Source organism: Amia ocellicauda, chromosome 8, assembly GCF_036373705.1.
Source record: "Amia ocellicauda isolate fAmiCal2 chromosome 8, fAmiCal2.hap1, whole genome shotgun sequence".
In the NCBI taxonomy this organism is placed as follows: Eukaryota; Metazoa; Chordata; class Actinopteri; order Amiiformes; family Amiidae; genus Amia; species Amia ocellicauda.
Window position 1 is genome coordinate 18,288,493 of NC_089857.1, and position 23,108 is coordinate 18,311,600.

Genomic DNA, 23,108 nt, shown 5'->3' on the forward strand with positions numbered 1-23,108 from the left:
ATTGCACACTGTTAAAAATGAGACTTCAAACACATACAAAAGAAAGAGACAGGAAATAACGCATGCAATCAGACAGTATTGCTTTCCAATGTATTGCAATGGAGAAATCCGAGTTCCAGCCATGCAAAAACAAGACTTCATTCAACTTTGCAACTGTTTCATCTTCTCTTTCTTGGTGACTAAGAAATAGGTAACCGATTACCCGCCCCCCTGTGGATCCCAGCACACACACACACACACACACACACCAAGGGAGAGAGCCAAGCGGCGTGAGATCTCCAGCTCCAAACTGACTTTTGCGCACAACATCACACACGAATCAGCGCTCGCCAGGACCGCAGATGTGCGCATCAGGGATGGCACCAGGAAGCGATGAGATCTGATGCATCTGAGAACTTCTTCTCCAGCAACTCCATCGCTGTGCTGTGAAATGAGAAGTTGTGTTGGACAAAGCATGATCACCTGGTAAACAGACTCTTGAGCACCTTCTCGCAGGATACAGCATTCCCTCCAGAGGTCCAACTCCAGTGAAACCCATGATCGCCCAAGGTATGTATGAATGTGTAGGACTGTGATGGTTTATCGATCGGCATCATGACGTATGTATATCCGTATAAAGTAAAGCTGGAGCATAAGTGTCAGTTGAAGTGCAGGTCCCTTTCCTATCTGCTTTGCGATGAACTTTGTTTTCAGCAGGATCACAGGGAATAACCCGGGGAGAAACATCGAGACAGTAAGAAGACAGTGAAATCGCTGTTGATGTCTTTAATACATGTGCATAATTAAAATTACAAATTGATCGTGTTGCCATCAAGCTCATCTAAAGTAAACGAAGCCTTGTTTTAAACAACATCGATACTGATCGTTCAGTCGGATGAATGGGAGGAAGATGGACTCGTTAATATCTTTGTAAATAACTTTGAAATACTGCAGGGTGTTACTTTGATGCATTTCTGTAATGTGCTATGTGTGAGAAACTCAAATCTGGATCTGAAACGAGATGGATGACTAGTGGAAGGAAAATACCGGGGAAATCATGCAAATATAAAAGTCAGTCATTTCCATTTGATTAGGTGAAGTATTTGCAGCCAAATTCAATTTAAATGAATACGTATTTTATTATTATTATTATTTTTAATATAAGTTTCGAAATGAAGTGATGCTGGTGTTGTAAAGATAGGGGTTGCAACTGTTTTCTTTCACTGCCAGAGTAGACAATTGGCAAATTTTCCAGACGTCAGGAGTCCTCCAATTAAAAATCAAATTGACTACATTGCAAGTGTTGTTTCTAATTTAGTGTCTGGCATTTGCACCTGTCATAATGTAGGCCCCCTTATTACTTCTGTAGTGTAAAGAGCCTACATGTTAATACAATGTGTTGAAGCATGTTTGTCCTATTTAATTAACACTTTTCATTCAGTTATATTAGAAACCCTTGAGACATGAAAGATGTCCCTGTGCTTTTGCATTTGGAAATGGATGCATGCTATACATTTAGTTGTGTTACTTGTCTTATTGGGAAAGGTTGAACGCTAGGGGGCAGACAGGGTTACCAATACCCTGCTCAAAAACTTGGTGTAACTGTTTTTTTGTGACGTTAAGTATACACACACATTATGGATTTTGCATTTCTTCAGATTTTATTAGTAAATACATTGCATAAGTATCATATTATTTTACATTTCCATGGTAATTCTGTTTTTAAATAATAAAGAATGGTGTTATATATGAGGTGTATGAAATGTATCTGAAATACATTACAATAAATATTGCTATACCAAATGTTGAAATAATTGTAATGATTCTATGCATTACTCTAGTTGGAATCTCTAAAATGATATATACAAAACAGTAAACTAACTGCTTTGAGTATGGGCCTTGTTAATGTTTTGTAAGTTTATGTTCAACAAATAACAGTGCTAGACCTGTCCTTTGAGTGTAAAACATGACCGCTGCAATCTTTACAATCTCATGGACAATATAAAGACTTCTGTGCAATCATTTGTGTGATATGTACATCTGTTTGACACTTTCAGGCAGTAAAATGTCAATCAGCCTGTGTTAGGTAAGCAAGAACAATCTATGAGAATTCTAAGAACAAATTAATATCTTTATTGTGTTTCCAGGTTGGGAGGACAAATTGACACCCTTTCAATTCTCCACCTGTTTTTATAGTCTTCTCATTTTTTACATTACCTGAGGATTCACCCAACTTTCTCTTTCTCTCCCTGCTTAATTATGTTTATTACTTTGTATGACCTCTCCTTTCGGTACCCTTCCTCAGTTAGTTTTGAATTCAAAGTTTTAGTTAAAGTGCTTCAACAGTGATATGAGAGAAGATTTACTACTGATGTCACAGGGCACCTGGCAGAACCATCGATAAAACAGTAACCAACCTGTGTGAAATGTGTGTCTGGTTTCTAGTCAGTCTGAGTAAGCAACTAGTATTTGTCAGTATGGGTGTTCATTTGATCTTAATTTTTTTTATAATGTATGATCTGTTAAGTAGTAAGTTTTCGCTAGTGTTCAGTTTTGTTAGATATCACCTGTATTTATCTTGCATTGTACTTTGTGAATGTTTAACTTTTGTTTAACTTTTTTCATGCAGCTATTTTTTTCTTTGCCCTTCATGAAGTAGTCCAGTGTTATATTAATGGCCTGAGAGTCCCCACCTTTAAAGTGTGTAACCATGACACCTGCCGCGTGTGTCTCGGCTCATAAAACAAACATATGAGAATTCACTGTATCTTCTCCCAGTACGTGTTAAAAACACAAAGATTTGAAACATTAACAATGGACATTGTAAAGCGGTTACATATACACAAAGAAAAGAGAACCGCTATTGTGTTTTTCTTAGACCTGTTTATTCTTCGGTTTAATGCCATGTAAGGTTTAAATATAGATTGCTTTTCTGTGTTTTTTGTGACAGTATCCCATAGCAAACAGCATTCATTTGGAAAGCCAGCAAATTAATGGAAGGAGGAGGTAGATTGTGTGAGCAGAGTGTGTCTGAATTCAGACAAGCCTGGTCTTTTTCTTGTGTAAAAGATTTATTTGTCAAACAGCACAATTTATGAAGTGTAGACAAGTCTCAAACCAACAGGTGCTATTTCTTAATTTTAGTCTCTGTCTTCTGGGAAATTGGTGAGTGATGTCATGTGCACAAGACAATAATGAGATCATTCTGTATAACATCAAATTTATCTCCTATAAATGTGAACCTGAGCTTTCCAGTTGTGAAACGGTCAAGGTACTTTGGCCACAGCCAATCACTATGAACTCTTGTTTGAAATTCTTAACAATACACTTTTTTTTTCACATATTTTACTGTCCTTAGAATACCATGTTTACCATGAATTTGTATTTTCTTTTAACAGGTCATTTAAGATCTACCCAACTTCGTGAAGACCAAGAGATGACATTTTAGTCTGTGGATTGTTTCGCCTGCAACATCCTGTTGAAAATGAATGGAAGAACATGCAGTATCAGCCTTCCAGCATCCAGTACGCCTAAGGTGCCTGGCATGATCAATGGACAACAGATCCCCCCGATCAGGGTCCACGCTGGCACGCCCTGCTCTCCCTCTAACCGGGCAACTCCCAGCCCCGCCACTGGAAATGTGTCAGGTAGCATTCAAGTCAAGATGCCACTGAACTGTGGGCTGTACTCAAGTGGACTGCCTCAAGCCAGCACCAGTGAAAATGCCATTCATCTTCCTGCTTTGAGCCCAAGGAGACAAGTGGTGACCAATGGGAAACCAGTATTCAGTGTTCCACATCCACAGGGGCAACCTGGACCTCCAAACTCTCAAGACAGTGGAGCCAACTTTCCAGCAACTCACAACAAAGGTAACATTTATCCTTATGTCCTACCAGGTAGTATTGACAGTATTGACTTGAATCACTCAGGGCCTTCGCTTTTTGTAATAAGTTGATCCAGAACTTCACATACTGTTAATATGATGATGAAGTTCAAAGACATAACTGATGGAGACCCTCTTTATTTAAACATGTCCTTTATTTGGTATTGGCAGTATACATATGAATAATCATATACCTGTTTTATTTGTGTTTTTCCAACCTTTTCTGCCTGATATTGAGACATTCTTTTAGATTAATGATGTAGAAAATGGAACTGATGGAGTTATTGCTTTATGAGAGAGAGAGGCAAGTCCGAACAGTTTTTAAGGTATCTATCCTAGTTAAACATTACCCTGGATTTACACAGCTATTTGAGTTCGGTTTGGTAATTAAGTTACAAAATAAAATAAAACAGTTGGTGAATTATGGGCAAGTTTAATATAATTAAGTGGGGCAAATAAATGTATTGAAGGAGTTGAATTATTAAATTATTGAATTATTATAGCGTGAGATTTAAAATAAATCCTTTTTCAGAGATTTTTTTTTTTTTTGCTCAATAATATTTTGAACTGAGATATTAGGCAGGTAAGAATTTAAATATTGATTTCCTGAGTGGTTAAACAAATTGCACTTTGAAGAAGAATCACCAAGAATCAGTCAACAACTAATTGGAAATTTCCTTTGGGAGTGGAACTTCATTTCAATCAGAAAGATTGTTTGAAAGTATATCTGGGAGGGGCAATGTTCTTTTTTTTCTTTACTATGTGTAGATGAGTTTTAGATACCATACATTTTCAGTTAATTATTCTCCAAGAAAAAGGAATTATATTTTACTTCAGCTGTTTTATCTTTGTGATCATGCTTCAATCCTTGGGCCAATGAGGAGCACAGTTCATTACAGACCATTGCTTCCTACCACTGAAGAGGAACGAAAGCTTACTTTGAAGAGGAAGCTAATAAATAACAAGATGCTTGAGGTATGAGCACTGGAACTGGTTCTGCATCATAGCTCCAGGAAAAGAGAGAGAGAAAGAGAGTTAATTGCTGCAGCAACAATACCATTGCAGCTCGCCACTCAGTAGGCTGTGTCAACCAGTGTATACCAAATCCCTGTGGGAAAACAAATATGGCAATACATTTATGGGATTTGTTTTTTTTCCCCCAGTGCTAGTCTTTTAAGATGATTAAGGCAATACATGTGGTGTTTAGAAAGTTTAAAGTTTGTAGCTATGGTCCCGAAAAGTGACAAATATATATGTTTTCTCACTTTCTATTATGGGATATAGCACCACTAAACAAGATTTGTGGAGCTCAGTTATTCCCAATTTCCCTTTTCTCAGTGAGCTGCACTAGGAGAGAAAACATTGTAAGATTGTTTGACGCTTCCTTGAATTGTTACCATTTCTGTTTCCAGCACAATCACTTTAAAGATGTCAGCTTGTGTTCGTACAGGGGGTATGGCCTAGAAGCTGCTGTCTGTTGGATGTGACTTGCAACTGCTCAGGAAAAGCGCTTTCCCTTTACCCCGAGGTAATGCACTCACATCTTGAAAGTGCTTGCCTTGGATTAATAACTTAGACGTCTAAAAACTCTGCAGGATGCCGTCAGTGAAAGGCACTTCACTTAAACAATAAACTCAACATGTCTGAGTATAAAGGTATATATACTTTAATCCTTTTATGCAGGCTTTAAGTAAATTAGTAAGTATCGGCTGTAATGTATGAACAGGAGTTGCTCTGCTTACAGCTATCTCTTTGTAATGCCATTTTTGTTGCTTCAGAATCTTTTAACAGGATTGTTTTCTCTTTGTGTTGCTGATAAACAAGTGAAGCCATCTTGAAATTAAACTGTATTTCACTTGGGGAATTGTACAGGCAGAATAATTCTCAGTATAAGGGTGATTGTCATGACTGTCAGATTCTTTAAAGTAGTTTCTTGACAGCTCCATCTGAAAATACAGAATATAACCCATAAGGAAGACATAACTTTGATGAAAGATAGTCTGTGCAACTGTGTACCGTTTTAATAAACTGGATGTCTCCATATCGTAATGTATGATCAGTATTCATCTTCTCTTCTTTGAAATCAATTACAGCCTGTTGATTGTGTAAATCAGTTACCATTGTTAAAACATCTACTATCAAATCTAAGTGCAATAAAAAATATGACAAGCTTCTATGCAGTTGTATTGTTTTATAATACATTTGTTCCTATATATATATATATATATATATATATATATATATATGGCACCTTACTTATGCTGAAATGTTTTCCTTTACGTGAGACTATTTCCCAGGTACTGCCTTGAAATCAGAGAAAACTGACTTTTATCAGCAGTTCCTAGAGTTCCTAAAGTATGTCAAGAAGTGTGAACATGTTAAAAAAAAAGAAAATGTAAGGAGTGTATGCAACGAACATTATTTGTCACAGCCCCCTAACTGTGCTGTTCAGATGCTTTAGCTAGAGCTAGACCTTTAATGATCTTATGTCTAAGTCTTTGAAGCAAAACAAGTTATTTTTCCAGTTACATTTATTAAACTAAGGACCGTCTCACATTTGTTTAAGAACAGAACATTCAGAAAAGTAAGGTGAACAGAATCTGAAGAAAATATACATATATATATTAAAATACTATATACAAAATACATATACACACACACAGGAATGTATATTAAATGATATGGTATATATATTACTACAGTGTACATCATATTACATGGCCCTAGCATTATATAATCATAATCATTTTAAAAAGAGCATTATTTATGTTGTAATTGGGTCTCAGAGTGAGGTCCCTGTCCTTTTAGCATCAGCTTCTGCTGTAAAGCTCTCATACTCGCAGACTTCACTGTGTCAATGGCCCTGATCCTGAACTCTTACTGGAAGTCATAACATTGTGACAAACTCACTATACACGACCCAGACAAGTTTTTACAGTTTTCCCTTAAAGATTCATTGCTGTTTCATGACTCAACCCAGAGACAGAACAACAGCCCCTCTCAATGAAGCACCGTAACAATGAAGCTACACTAGTATTATTGACACACTAAATGGAATACCAGATGAAAGAAAACTGGATAAAATGCAATGCAACATTTGATCTGTATCTGTAAGTCATTGTTCATTGATGGCTTGCATGGAGGTGTGTAGCCTTCAGAAAAATTGAATAATACTGATTTGGGGGGGGGAAACGTGTTTTTTTTTCTCTGTCAGCCTTCTGCATTACTGTTTCTCTAAATAAATATAAATTTAGTGTTTGTCTGGCTCTAACATCTGTCAGTCACCATCACTTGTTACTGTACATAGACTGACTACTATGGATAGTTGTACACATGATGTTTAGATATTGTTTGAAGCCACTTATATAAAAAAACTTTTATGAACCATGTGTGAACACAATTATTACTGGGAGCTGACTGACTGACATGGTAATTTGTCTCCATCTGAAATACAACAACACAAGAAACATGTATACCTTTCCAACACAATGATCACACTAAAGGATGTCAGGATCCAGATATTTTGAAATAATTGTTTGTAATACCCATGAAGCATATGACTTTTCTTGTGACAAAGCAATTAATAGATTCAGGTAGTCTTGTAGATTGGTGTATCAAGTTTTAAATATTATTAATATGAAATTATGATTCTCTTGTGATTATCCATTTTTTAAAAATATCACTTTAGGTATCTTAATCATGTACAAGTTTGTCTAATTACCCAAATAAATGACTGTCTGAGCAACAGCAAAGGATTGTAAAATACTAGACCACCATAATCCCCAATTTTCCCTCCTTGCCCCCAGTGTGTAGCTGACTGGATGTCTGCAACTTTTACGCATTCCAGAATACAAAATAAAATTAAACAAAAGGTAATAATTTGTTTGTATTTTGAAATACAGCCAGTTGAGCATTTTAAGAAAATATAATCTCATGACTTCTCCCTGCAGCACACAACCTGTGGTTAGCATGCCAGTCCCTGATATGCAGTGTGCTCCGGCTAGGACTAGTGGCAGGAACTGAAGAAGTTTTTCCATGACTGACTCATTCAAAAGGGGCTTAATCCTACCTCTTATTCACATTCGCATTGTGCAGCCATTTGGAAGGTAGATAGACCCTCCTTAACGTGAAGGAATAAGGTTTTTGTTAAGACAACAAAGGCCCTGGAAAATTCCAATTAATTAGCACATCTTGGACTAATGAAAGAATAAAACTGAAAGGAGAAATGCCTGTAGCTCCGAGACGAGTGTAAGCCCACAGGCACAATGCAAGTTTTAAATATTTGTGGCTGTTTTGTATAATTTTCCCAGGCCTTGCCTTTAGTGGCCAGGGCTAATAAGTGGGGGGACAAGTAGAGGGTTTTGTTGGGGGTCATGATGTAATAAAGTTGCAGCTTGAAAAATATCTAAAGGAGACATATTTAAAGAATGTTATTGAAGGCTGGCTTACAAAAGTCAGTGTAATTAAAACTTTTAGAGTAACTTACTTAAGGGCTGTGCGATAAAGCACCGTGCTTGGCTCAGAAGATTAGCTACCTTTGAATGTGGACACACATCTTTAAACGTGCAGCTGTAGCTGGAGGTTTTTAATCAGAGGGTTCAGCACGAGGAGAGTATGTCATTGTCAGTGATTTGTCCTCTCTTCTATTTTAGATGGATATTGCCGAAATATTTGTTAATTAGGGAAACTATTGTTGTTGTTGTTGTTGTTTTAATATTCTGCAGTATTCTTAAACTGTTTATTAGTTTTGTTTCAAATAATACTGTCAAGAATAACGATAGAATGACAAGTGAATTGCCTTTAGAAATTATATTTTGCGTCATAGTTTCCAAACTCCCACCTTCATTTACTTACAGGTGGTAACAGGTGTTATAAAAACATTTAATCTCAGGAAGATCATACATGCAGAGATGTTTGTCACATTTATACATCAACTTTCTTTCTCTGTGAGTCAATTTGTTTTAAAACTGTCACTGGTGATGTTTTTTTATTTTTCTGGATTGAATGGATATTATTAAAATCAGCTTTGAAGAAATGAATGGTGAATTGAACTCAGGAAGATACATATTTTAATTGACACAGGGGACTCATGAAGGGTAGTATGTGTGTGTGTGTCAGTAAATATTATAAAGGCTTTTTCCTCTGCTCACTGAAGTATTGATTTTGTTGGCATGATTACATAATGATAGTTTGGCAAAATGATAGTTTGGTATTTTTAACATTATTTATTTTGCCTGTCCCTTGGCACGTTTGATTTTTAATTTCCTGTGTAAAGCAGCCATTGGACCATTAAACCATTGGAGTGGACAATTTAAACCTATGCGGTGCACAACTGAAATCCTAACTTGTACTTGCTTCTTGAAGTGCAGTTTTTGACAGATCTGACAGTTTAAAGTTTTAAGAACAAAAAATATAATTGCAAAATGCTTTTTTTTTTCTACAGAACTGTGAAATCCGTGTTTGAAGTAAGAAACAATTGCAGCAGAGAGATCCTATATTTAAATAGGTTCATTTCACTTTTAATGTAGATCCAGATCATTCATTTTGTCAGGTTTCAGAATGGCTACAAAATACCTTCCCTTGGTTAGGCTCTTCAACTGTACAAACTTTCAGGAATTGGATAATTTACATATGGCATCTTTATACTTCACTTAACCATAATATATCTAGACAGCCACAATCCTATTTCCACTGGAAACCTTTTAATTTATATTTATTGATATTTAACCAAGCATAAAGCTTTTAAACGAACCATGAAAGCAAAAATCTAAGCTAATTAACGGAGCATAAAGACTCACAGAACTCAAGTTTGTTATGTGAATGCCACAAGTATTCATGTGTTTCTTTCAAATAAAACCTGGAGCGCAGTTTTGTGTTTTAGGTTTATTGGGAGAACACAGATTGCTGAGCAAAATGTGCTACAAACAAATTGTTTGGTTTTCAGATCAATTTCAAAATGGTCACAATTGTCCTTTGTATTTAATATCGCTATATTTTATTTGAGATTTATGATCTAGTAGACCGAGATCATTTCCAAAAAAGTAGTGATAAATGTGTGGTTTGATAGCGTGTTTCATTTATGTTAATTAAGGTTGAGTTTGGCAGTAATCAGCAAAAACATGCAACATTTGGCACACTATTAACATTTTCTGCAGACTGAAAGGTTTTTAAATTACAAACACATAAAGATAAGTATTCAAATCCATTAGAACATCTGAAACTTACAACAATCTTTTTTTAAAAACCTTTTTACATTAACAGACTAATGATTTTCTACTTCAAGCTTAAAACAGATTGTTTTGTTAATACCAGCATTTTTATACCATAGAAATCTCTATATTCACAAAAAAATCATATTTAAAGACTGTGTTAAGTCAGTTGTATAATGGCATTTCATTTTCATTGTAATTGAACCAATGTTGCAATAAAATGATGAACCAGGTGTGCTAGGACATACAATTATGCTACTTGCCATCGTTGGCAGTTTATGATAGGTTACTTATCGTTATATTCACAGCGGTACAAATCCCTAAACTAAGCTGCGTACAAAGGAATCTGAATGTTTTGAGTTTCACTGGCTGTCCAACGTAACCTTTTCAGGTTTAGCATTAACTAAAATGTCAGCTTATGAAGTACAAGGAAGTGGCTGATCTCAAAGATTTACATATATTTCTATTCCAAGAACACTGTTAATTATTAATATTGCATGGTTAGAACTATCAGACTATTCATGTTTGAAGATTTAAAAAATATATATCTTGCTTAATAATTTGACTTCCCCTTACTTGAAACTGATACATTTCTAAATGTATTTTTGCTGTATCCCAACTCTGTGAGATGAATCCCTGGAAGTGATCCACTAACAGGAGGTTTAGTGGCATTCAGCATCTGAGTTGATGCAAGGCCACAAACACAGAGACACACAGAGTTTCAGGGAAGTAAATTGAGCACTTTTATTAATTCTCATGGGCTACAAATTGCTTGGATTCCCCTGCCGAAGGTATTTTAGACCTATATCTTTTATCGTGTGTTGATATATTGCAGGCTCTTCTGTCACTGTAGGCAGGAGTACTGTTGAGAGCTTTCACAGTTGTTAGAGAGTCAGTATACCTAGAAGACATGAGCTGTTTCAGAGAGAAGACAGTTAGTTGGCTGTGACCTACGCAATAAGTTGGAATGAGGAAGAAACGCTATGACACCATTCAAGGTCAGTGGTGGTCAGTGTTGTTCGGAAATGCCGATTGGAAATTTTAAACCACATTCATGTCGATCGGAAATGCAGCTGAAGCAAGACAAATGTGCCCTCAACAGACCTGTTAGACGGACTAAAAAATAAATAAATAAATAAATCCTCTGAGAAATCCATCACACGTTTGCACTCGCCTTTCCAACTTTCTGTGGTCCTCCAATTAGCACATGGACATTCCAGTGGGTTTGTCAGGAACGTGGCTACCTAAGCAGTTCTGGTAAGAGATATGCCTTTTATAATGCTTGTGAATGTGAAGCATTATTTAGCTATAGGACTGGGATCGTGCAGGACGGTCATAGACTTTAGCCTCTGCTTCTACATCTTATTGTCTATTCATTAATGATCATGGTTTTCCTTGTTATAGGCCACCAAATCAACATGTGTTTGCCCTCTCTGATGGTGTGATTAAGGGTCCAAAATGGGTTGGGTTGGTCTAGTGGTAGCACCAAACTCTGACATCATCCCTACTGCAACACAATTAGCATGTAAAGTTATGTGTGTTCAAGTTTGAAATATGTTAACTCATTCCTAGCAAACTTAACGTATAATCCTTTTCCCTTTTAGGAGACATGACTAAAGAATCATGACTATTCTTTTAGAAAAAGTATTTATTAATGACAATGGATAAAAACTAGATACAGTTTATACAGGTGTGTCAGTCGGATCATTTTAAAATGACTCGAGCTTTCCTACAGTTTCAGGATTGTTATACTTGGTTGTGAAGATCCATGTTATCAGAAAGTATGGAAAGGCAGTCTGCTTGCTACTATTACTATTGCTACTACCACCACCTCTCTGCTACTACTACTCCTTCTCCTCCTACTACTATTACTACTGCTGTGTGCGTTCTGTAACACGCTCATTCTGTCTTCCAGGCAATGCTGTCTATGGCTCGTGTAGCAAAGCCATTGCGAAACAGAACTGCAACAACTTAGTGGTGACAAGCAGTCCCATGATGGTGCAGAGACTTGGACCTCTATCCCCCGTTTCCAACCAGGCGGCTTTTCCCGGACATCGACTCAATCACAGCTTCCAGCATCCAGCCCACCCAGCCAATCTTCCACACTCAGAGGCCAGGTAAGATAATGTGATTACGTTTTTCTTTAATCTATATGATTCTTCCACCCAAGGGAGGAATCCTCTTCTTATTGTTTGCTTGTCATTGAAAATAACCACTTTTGTGCTGCTGTCACGTTGTGCTCAGTCGCGACTCGAGTGGAGCCCCGTGTTTGACTCCCTTCTCAAACAAATTGCATATGGCTTTCATGTGCCTCTAGGGGTCATGGAAATGCACCAGGGTAAGGGATGTCATGTGGAAACAAAGTAAGACAGGATTAAACATCTGGTAAATTAGTCTTTCCTATGCTTTCATGTTATTGTTTTCCTTGATCAATTCCACAGTTATTTCTTGTTCACCCATTTAAAATGCACACAGAGATTTATAGAGGTATTTGTGATGACAGCCTTAATGTGGAGCAGTAAGTGAGGATAGTTATACATCTCTGGAGAGATTCCATCGTGGGCTTTCAATTCATACCTTTATGTGAAAGTTAAAAATATAACATCTGTCTTTTTTATGAAGCGTTGAAACTTAAACTCTTACAAAACTATACAAAAATCAAATTTCTTCCCTAAGCATTGCTGCTGTAGGGAAGGAAGTTGAAGGCATTTAAAAAAGTATTTTGAAGCATATAGAATATTTCCTATCCTGGTGTTTTATGTGTGTAGTTGATAGCTGTCCAAAATCACAGCATGTTATATGTCCATGTGTTATTGCACTGTTATAACATTGTTAGATATTTCTTCTGTACATAATCCAGATACTATAAAGATGTATGGCCGTGCCAATACCTGGGACCTCCTCAAGGCATGGAATAGTGCCTGCTATGTGGCTGCTAAATTATATTCTCATGGGAAGATACTGAGACTATGGAAAACCCTGGGATTAAGCAATAGTATTTCTCAGGTCTATCAATGTTGTGGCAGCTAGTCCATTTTGTAGGTGCATTGTAGCCTTGGTCTACCCTTTGGACCCATTGGACTGCCCTCACCAAAATAAGATTGGGTGGTGTGAAACTAACCCATAATAAGGTTAACGAGTTAATAACCATTAAGGAGTAAGGCAATTTTTTTACATTTTCCTGGAGTTGATCTACAGTCTTAGTCTGTGGGGCAGAAATTGGAGAATCAAATAATCTTTCAATATACCTCTTTTTTAGGAAAAAAACAGGAGTGTGAAGAGAATTGGTCAACTGTACTGAAAGTTTTTTGTTCACACAAACTAATACATCATTTTGCAGTATTTTCCTTGGAAGGAGGTGTGCATAAATTAACATTCAGTGAGTGGTGTGGCATAAAACTCCTCTTTACTTAAAATCTTTCCAGCGTTGAGTAGTGCAGTTGCTAGTGACTTTCTCTGACAATAAGTATAGTACGATCGGTTCCTCTTTATGATGGGTTTGGAGTCGTTGGTATGAAGCAAGGGTTTGTAGATTATTGTCAGTCTCTGAAATGTCCCCTGTGGATTAGCATTCCACAAGTTCTAGGAAGAAGAAATGAAAGCCTTAGTTTTAATCGGCTCATGTTTTCTTAAATACTAAAAATATGTTCATGTAAACTCCTTTGAACATTTGAGCTTTTGGATGGTCATAGTTCATGGTTCATTTATTCATCATTTTCAGATAAAACAGTAATCCAGTTCAACATCAAAAGTCTTACACAAATACAACCAGTGTATGATACCATGGGGATATAAAGGAAAGGAAAGAAACATAATTCACTATAATACTATTTGGAAGTAACTTGTTTAGAGCAGCTCCAACCATAAATCTAATCATAACTGCAAAACCACCTGAATAAGTGTACATTTAACATGTTCCTTAAAGAAGAACACAGTGGCACATAGATTTATTAAAGATACATGTGTTTGTGTTCCATTATGTTTTTTGTTGAAGTCAAAATGGTTTCTAGTCACACTATAGTGAGCAAGAATTTCAAATATCTGGAAGTTAATAAGTGTGGACACGTATCCAGCAATGTCAAGGGCAGTCAGGGCATGTTTTTTTTTTAACTGGAATGATCAGTAAACATTACCACATTAATTTGAAACTGCATTATTGTACCACAGCTGTGAGCGGTTGTTTTGTTTGGGTCCTCGCTGTGAACTCTTTAGACAGTGGCGTATAATGATCTTTTACAAGCCATTCCTCAGAGGAAAACAAAAGATCAGAGCTACTGCAGGCCTCCTCCCTTATTGAAATGCGCACAACTTAGATGGTGTAATTAATGCCTGCTACCAAAGTTGTGTGTTCTGAATTCTAACACAATACACATTAAAGCACAGCTGAGGAAGAAACCACCCCTTGGTTACTAACACAGCCTTCCTCTTCTGTTTCAGGTCCCTCATGTCACGAGAGTCCCTGGCCTCCACCACGCTTAGCCTGCCTGAAAGCCAGTCAACCCTGAGTGTGAAACAGGAGTGGCCCTATGGCTATCGCATCCTACCCGCGCTACCCTCCCAGCACAGCTCACAAAACGGCAGTGAGCAAGGGGAGGTGTTGAGCCTCCCACCTGGGACCGCCATGTCCAACGCCAGCATCTCCAACTCCTTACCCTCGTATCTGTTTGGGGGTGAGAACAGTTACTCTCCATTCCCCAGTCCCAGGCACTCAGCTCGCTCTCAGTCAGCCCGCTCCAAGAAGAGAGCGCTGTCCTTGTCTCCGCTGTCGGACGGGATCGGCATTGACTTCAACACCATCATCCGCACATCCCCCACGTCCCTAGTGGCCTACATCAACAGTTCCAGGAGCTCTCCAGCCACCACATCCCCGCAGCCGGAGGTCTACGGTCACTTTCTCGGGGTCAGGGGAAGCTGCATCCCCCCGGCGTGCTTAAACCCCGGCTCCCATCGGGGTTTACAGCTGCCCAGTGGAGGCATCCCACTCCAGTCCTACAGCGAACAGCCCGAAATGGAGTACCAGCGGATGCAGCAGTTGGAGCAGGGCACCTTACAGACAGCAGCTCTGAACAACATGGTGGTCCAACACGGGGTCCCACCAGCGGACTGCCAGACAATGGGCAGCATGTGCAAAACTGAGCAAGTGAACAACTTCTCCCCACCTTCTATAGACATGCCTGTGCCTCCCCAGGGCCCCCCACCTCCCTACCACTCCCACCAGCACTTGCAACCCCAGGAGTTCCTCAGTAATTCACAACACCTGAGCCACCTCCCGCACGTCATGTCATCCTCCCAGCTCCTGGACGACGACGGGGAGCTGGATGACCTAAGCGAAAGGCACGGCTGCTGCTGGATCGATTGCGCCGCCTCCTACGACCTGCAGGAGGAGCTGGTGAGGCACATCGAGAAGGTGCACATCGACCAGCGCAAAGGGGAGGACTTCACCTGCTTCTGGACTGGCTGCCCACGGAGGTATAAGCCATTCAATGCCCGCTACAAACTCTTAATTCACATGAGGGTCCATTCGGGAGAAAAGCCAAACAAGTGCACGGTAGGTTTGCGTATTTATTTTCACAATTGTTCATTTCACTCAGGCCAACCTGATGACTCTATGGGAAGATGACTCTGTTGGGTCATTTGTTAAATGTCATGAGGGCAGCTTCCCTTCATTAGCGCTCAGCAATGCCAGCACTGAGTGTGGCACACTACACAATTACTTAAATATGCTGTAGTTATTGGTGTTTTGGCATGTGTTCCAAGTCCATCAAAAGTCCTGGTTTCATAGCTTTGTTTGCTCATATTTCTTTGTGGTTGCTTAATTGGAATTATCTGTCATGAAGTAGTTAGGTACCTAATGAGATATTATAAATCAAAAACAGATCCTGAACACTCTAATGAATTTCTAATGTGTGCCTACTTTATATGCCCGTTTATTTCCTTTCTGATACATTTTCTCACAGATTTATTCTTTGATTACATGGAAGAAAGTAATTAGGTAAACATTGTCAGAGAACTAAATTAGCATGTAAAAGCCTTAACAATACTCTCTGGGATTGTTTTATGATCTTTCATTATGGAATAACAGAAATTCTTTTGTTTATAGTGGGGTGCTTTCTTCAGCGTCAAATTTCCACCAGAATTTGATAGGTATTGTAATAGTAATAGTAATTGTGGTTTTATCCAGAGATCATCTCAATAAACCTCAATTAAGGTAACATCTCCTGCAGCTGATGAAAATAACAGTGGTTGAGTTTGTGTAGCGCAGATTTCCGCAGTTCTTCTTACCAATATTGTTCCTTATTGCTGGTGACTTGGCACATAAGTGTCATGTTTGCTCAACTTTATATGGAAATGATAAATGTTTGAAGGATTTCACAATGACATTCATTAAGTGGAGACCAAAATTAAAGGGGGGGGGAAGGCGATGAAAATAAATGAAACCTACTCCAGATGTGTTATTGGCAGTAGTTAAATAGGGTATGATCCAAAATCCTTTTAGCACCAGAAAGCTTGATATTAGGATCCATTATTGACCATTCCTTGAAAATGTTAATTTCCCATGAGAAGATATTCTACTTGGTTTACCTGCAGTGCTTGGCTTCAATTTACAAGCAGAGTCATGCTGAAAATCAGAACCAGATTTCTTTTATGGTCTTCTCAAAATATCCAGTTCTCGTTTACAGCTGTTGAAACAGGCATGAACTGGGCTGAAGATCTGTAGCTCTGAAGCTCTTTGAAACCATGCCTACTTCCCAGTCCATTGCTTCCAGACTGTGACTTTAAACCACATGACTATCTTTGGAGATCTATTCACTAAAAAGGTACCTTTTAGTAAAGCATCTGTTGGGTTCTTAAATTAATCAGAAGTGCACATCAAAAAATTCTCCCCTGGTGTCTCTATGTCAAGCAGTCTTAAACATTTGAATGTAGTAATTGAAAAGAAGGTACAACAGAGCTAGCAGATTATTTATAATTCAATGTGTTTTTTTTTTTTCAAATTTAGATTTGTCTTGAAGGCTTTGCTAACTTGAATATAATTATTGTTGGGAATGGAAGGAATAATCATGTGGATGTCAGACAAAAATGCAACTGAAATCAATTTCTATGCATCTTAACTTTCCAAGGATTAAAAAAATAAAAACAACAAGAGATATGAGACACAGACCAAATCTCAGGCCAGAGCAATTTTCAGGCCAAAATACATTTTCTTGAATTAATACATTCTAAAATGGTGACCAAATACAGGATAATTTACTACACAAACCTAATACTGCGTGACTGTATCTGACAGGATTGTATCATCTGCAGGAAACTAAATGTCATTCTAAGCATTAAAAAAAAACTCAATTAAGAAATAAATTGAAGAACATAAGAGTGCAATGCAGTTTTATTAACCATAAATATGTATATAATACAGAGAGACAAACAACTGTCTTGGTCTCATTTTTTTTCAGGGACAGTTTAATTGCACCTGTATTTAAAGATGTTTTTTGAGCAGACTACTTATTTTGTTGTGGTGGTATGCGAAGGCGGTAAGTTTATGTATGCAGCCCTGTTAAGTTACAGGTGTTTGCTAAGCTGCAGGTCAACAAACGCCTGTGTTAAGTGTTCATGTACAATATAGTGTCTCCCAGTATATTTGCCTCCCAGTCTTAACTCCCAAGGCTTAACTGTACAAACAATGGCCAACAAAAACAAAAGGCTAACACTATATTACAGATCACTAGGCAATTATGTTGAATTTCTACTTGTGTTTATCAGGCAACATTGTCATACAAACTTTGTTCTATTTGTTTAAATACTACACAGATTAAGCTTACATTAAATCAATAAAAAAAAACTGTTTACTTTTTAAAATACTTAACAGCTTAACTTTTCTGTTTTCTCGTAGGGGAAACTGAAAAGATATGCTCTGGTTCATATGTACCATTGTAACAGAGGGGTTTTGTATTCGTTTTGGCAACATGGTAGTTATGTTTACATTTCAATGGGTAATATCACAATTTAAACTGAATTCCCAACTAGTTATGAATAAAATGACCTCATAAACTGTAATGCATGTTTTGTATAGAGACATTTCATTATTTAAGTGTTTTCCTAGGAAGTGGTTGGAAATATTGCATAACACACAAAGTTTGCCAGTAGCTGTTGATGACATACCACAAGGATTTGTCTGAATTTATATAGGAGGTGTTATGGGTCTGCTATTTGCAGTCTACCACAGTCCTCTACAATGTTGTTCGAGGGATTGTATTTTAATAATGTCTGCACTAAGGTGCTAATGCTACTGTCTTGATGCTTAATGATTTGACACTTATAAGAATCTCCATGGTCGAGGTCCTGAGGGAAATTCCATTGCTGAAAAATGCAGAGCAGAAATGTCTAAAAGTAATAACATTATTGTTAACTGTGATATGCTATTAATTTAAAGAAATATTACCTCAGTGAGTCTCTTTTTTTTCCCCGAGTGCTTAGAGCCATCAACTAATTACCAAAGGTCTATAATAATTGACATCGAAGTTAACTCAATTATGTAGTTATTAAATCAACACAAAGCATTTCACTTAAGTGCTGGCATGAAGTCAGCACGTTTGCTGCCATAATATATATCCAGCTGGGAAAGCTGTCAGAGCTGCCAAAGCTGATTTTTCTAATGATTTGTTATGTTCTTTTATTCATAGCTGGGCCTGGTTGAAGTTGCAAGGCACTAGGCTTGTGACTGACATAGTTGGGCCCTGTGCTCAGCACTAGAAGCCAACTGCTTCCAAATATGTTTTTAATCATAGGTAGCTTCTATTGTTATTGTGCACAATTGTGCAATCGTGTTTCTGCCATTCCCAGATTTAAACTGTGTATAACTCAATCTGCCATGCCGGGACATTTATAGATTGTGTTCTTTATTAATATCTGTGTCAAAGCATATTTTATTGTAGAGACAGGACAAGTCATAGACTGCTATCTCCAAGCAGTAGTCTTACACTCCATCCCTACAGGGAAAGCAAAGCAAAACAAACAAAATATAATATAACCAGTGCAAGCAAATGTGTTTCCTGATGTATTTACTGATCACTGAGCTATTCCTCTTTCTCACATTTTCAGTAGTTTCCATTTATTCCAAATGGGCTATGGAAGGAAACTGAAAAATAAGGATTTATAATATTATTTTATATATTTTTCAAGGAGATTCCAAAAGACACTTAAAAGGGAAAGTTAAATGTCTACATTCAATTGTTTGAAAAGAATGGCAGGTATTTTGTTTTACCATGGATTGAGCAGTGCATTGTGGAACTCTTTAAAAGATATGTCAAGATAAATTCACTTGCCCTGGGCTTTTGAATTTAAAGATGACAATTGTGATGCTTTAGATGGTGAAAAAAGAACAGATTAAAAACATGTTTCAGCAGCTAGAGGGGGAATTAAGGAGCCAGATCTTGGGTTATTAGGCAGCAACTGACTGATTTCAGAGATTAGTGTGATGAAATCCGGAGATAAAAATAAAGAGCAGCACATCCAAGAAATGTTTCACAATGACATTAGTGCTATTTGACAGATGTCATCTTCTCTTAATGTAATGAGTGTTTCAGGTAGAATTATACTAAATACAGCCATCAACAGTGCCAAGAATGTCTCTTTATGCATGTGCTGCTTTTATTTCACCTCTCAGTATTGAAACTAATTACTATATGCATGATTTGTTTGCTTTGTCGCTTACTGGGACTCATCTTTTAGTGATAAGAATTATAAAATGTTTGATGTCTGAACCAGTCTCTCATGCGGTTCATTCTGGTAGTGTATTCTAGGAGTGTGTATGATGCAATCTCAATCGCAATAGTAATTAGAAATCAAGAGTGGTTATTGTTGATATTGATTATTTTGTGAATTAATGTTCTCATTTTTATTTTATTTATTTCATTTGGTGTCGTTTGTATTTAGGATCATTGTATTTGACACGACTTCTTGTTAGTTCTAAATTAGTTATGCTTTCTTTGCCTTTTTTTCAAAAATGTTTAATGTCCACGGGGTAAATGTGTTGTAATACAAATGTGAAAGTTTCAGTTAAATACACAATTGAATTTCTTTTTGGAAGGTTCCCAGGAATTCTCCCTGACCGAAAACATGCCAGTGAAATAGAATCGTCATTTTATCCTGACTGTATTTTTGTGCATCAGACCAACAAAACTGTCATGGTATATTAATGGGACATCTATCTATTTATAGTATATTAAAATACTGTCTATTTTTAAGCTTGGCCTCCACTACATCAAAAACATGAAATAGTCTACTGATCCTTTGAATTCCTCTGAGCTAATAGAATGATTTAATGAACTAAAACTTTCCCAGGTAATAAAATAATTTAAGAGATTGGTTCTAGAAGGTTTAGTTCATTTTGAATAGGCTAATCTTTTGGGTAAATGAGTAATCGGAAGTGTATTTAGCACATGGCAGTTTAATGTTTCTTTCAACATCAAGATTGGATTATTCATTCGGGTGGCACTGTATGTTATAGCAGTTTCACAATAGGTCAGATGTCTTACTGGCATTTGAATTATATATATATATATATATATATATTGATCTCTCTAGATCATGCACAGTGGTGTAACCTTCCTGATATTCTGTAACTCTGAAATGCAATACTTTTCCTTCTGGACCAAAGAACTGCACTGGTGCCAGCAAATTCAAATACTTAGTCCAAATTTCTTCATTTTGCATCCCAGAGGTTTTCACTGCAGGCATTATTATTGGTTTTTGGCTCTTAAATGAGATGACAGTCAAAATAAATATGCATACATCCAAGATTTGTATTAGGTATGAAAGAGCATTATGAATTAGGGTTCAGGACATTTCTGAAACAGAAGACAATGATTCAGTATACATATACAGTAGGACAGAGAAAGTACTGAGAAAGTAAATAACCAGAAAGTGGAGGTATGCATTCATCTTTGCATGGTTGCATTTCCTTAGAATGTGATTGTTTGTTACAGGCTTGGATTTTATTTTTCATTTTTCATCCTGATCTAAGGAATGCAAACAAATAGTAACACTCTAAAAACTGTCACTCAGAATTGTAAACAGAACTAATAATATATATACTAATAATGTATGCATTGTGCAGCAAAGCAAATTGGTTGTATGCTTTTAAATAAATTAGAGAAGTTGTTCTTGAAATCTATTTTGTATTCGCTTAGCTGACTGGTCTAAGAACAAAATTTAAATCATCATCATTATCAACCTATATCGATCCACTGCTGGATGAAGGCCAAGATGTTTCACACCTGCAACATGTATTATTTAATCTTATGTGGCCTTCTACATCTTTTTTCATATCTTGGCATCCATTTGATGGCTCCCTTTGTCCAGCTTCGATCTGTTCTTCTTGCAATGTGTTCAGAAACATTTTCACTCTTTCAACGATGTCACACAGTTATCAGAGCCATTATTTTCTTTCTCTCTGTTTTTGTTATTTGGAGTTGAATTATTCAGATCTTCTGGTCATCTTTTCTTAGTGGCCGTGTGAAAAGTTTACAGATGATAGCTATTACTTTTCCTCATAATCTAGGTGCCAGTTTCTGCTTTCAGCTTTTTTTATTTTATTTTCCCCCTTTACCTCATACCCACCCAGTTAGTTGCTATGTATGTATGGTTTAACCAGACTAAAGGCAGCTACTAGACAGATCAATCAGAGCAGTTAAGAAGAGTGCAATATATAAAGCTAGTTTATTACATCTAGGCAAGCATTTGTCTGTAGTTCTCCAGTGCTTCTTGTAGGCAAACACGTTTTTCTTTGAGATTGCAACAAGTGTACAGTGAATTCCAGAGACTAAAAACAATTTGTAATAAAATTGCAAAAAACAAAAAGCAGACATAACCGCTGCATGGTAAGGTAATTAAAATAGAAGCCCTCTGTTTGGATGACCACCCACTAGCAGGCAGGCATCATTCTTTTTCTGGCCCAGTTTGGTTTTCTTAGATGAGTAAGAGGCTGAACATTTCATTGCACATTCCGTTGTTATTGCCTTGCGCTTGTCGATCATTAACATTTTGAAATACCTGTGGTCAACCTTTCAGTGAAAAGCTAACTTATTACTGAGAAAAATCTTCTGGTTGCCTTGGAGACCCGAAGTACTGAATTGTTTTATGCAGTATGTAATTGTAAAGTAAAGGGAAAACTATTTAAGCCCGTCAGAATGGCCACAAATTTTACACAAGTAATACCGTACATACTGTATACGGCAGATATGACTTGAGTTGACAGACAGTATTACTGCTTGTGGGTCACTAATTATAAGGAAAACTTTTTTTTTTTTCTGATTAATTTGTTAGATTTGTTTTCAAGATTTTGTTTCCATTTTTAATTCTAGTTGCCATAGTTTTTTTTTTTTCTTCCTTCACTACACAGTGATGTTTGCAAGTGTCTTGGCCTAACAGCAGGAATCATATCTTCCATTTTAATTTGCTTTATCTAGTCTTAGCCAATAAAAATAATGACTTATTTTATATCATTTTTTAATTTTTTTCCAATGTCTAATTTCACTTCACTTTATGCTTGTTTTCGAGTTCATTATGGCCTGACCATTTGTGCACAAGTATTTTAACATTCAATCAATCTAGTGTTATTGTACACATCATTAAGCTTTTCATATAATTATTCTAGTTACCTGAGATAATTTAAAAGTAATTAAGACTTTTCAAATTTTGTACACTCAAAAAAGCTATATTATAGCTATTGGCAAATTAATTTCTTCCCCCACACTCCTAGATAAAGGATCTCTTTCTTGCTTAATTTGTGCACACTGTTAAATAATATAAAATCCCATAAGATATTTAATATTTAATATATATTTATATTATGTTTTATATTCTATTCAACATGCCCAAGCTTACCTGAGACTGGACTGCAATACAACCTCTGTTTTTTTTTTTTTGTTATTTGTAAAATAATTATGGCTGAATTTGACTTTCTAGCTTTTAGAAAATATACAATAACATCACATTATAATTTTACTCATTTCATTTTTAAATTCTACAGTTTGCATTTA

General features: G+C 36.8%; 1 protein-coding gene across 1 annotated transcript in view; it reads left to right on the forward strand.

Annotated features, from left to right (window-relative positions):
- The first annotated feature begins 275 nt into the window (after positions 1 to 275).
- glis3 (GLIS family zinc finger 3) overlaps positions 276 to 23,108 on the forward strand; it is a 56,064-nt gene continuing 33,231 nt past the window's right edge. Inside the window, exons 1-4 of the mRNA XM_066712245.1 lie at positions 276 to 549; positions 3,378 to 3,848; positions 11,987 to 12,188; positions 14,509 to 15,619. Of these exons, the coding sequence (XP_066568342.1) occupies positions 3,464 to 3,848; positions 11,987 to 12,188; positions 14,509 to 15,619 (1,698 nt within the window). The 5' untranslated portion in view covers positions 276 to 549; positions 3,378 to 3,463. The remainder of the gene's footprint in view (positions 550 to 3,377; positions 3,849 to 11,986; positions 12,189 to 14,508; positions 15,620 to 23,108) is intronic.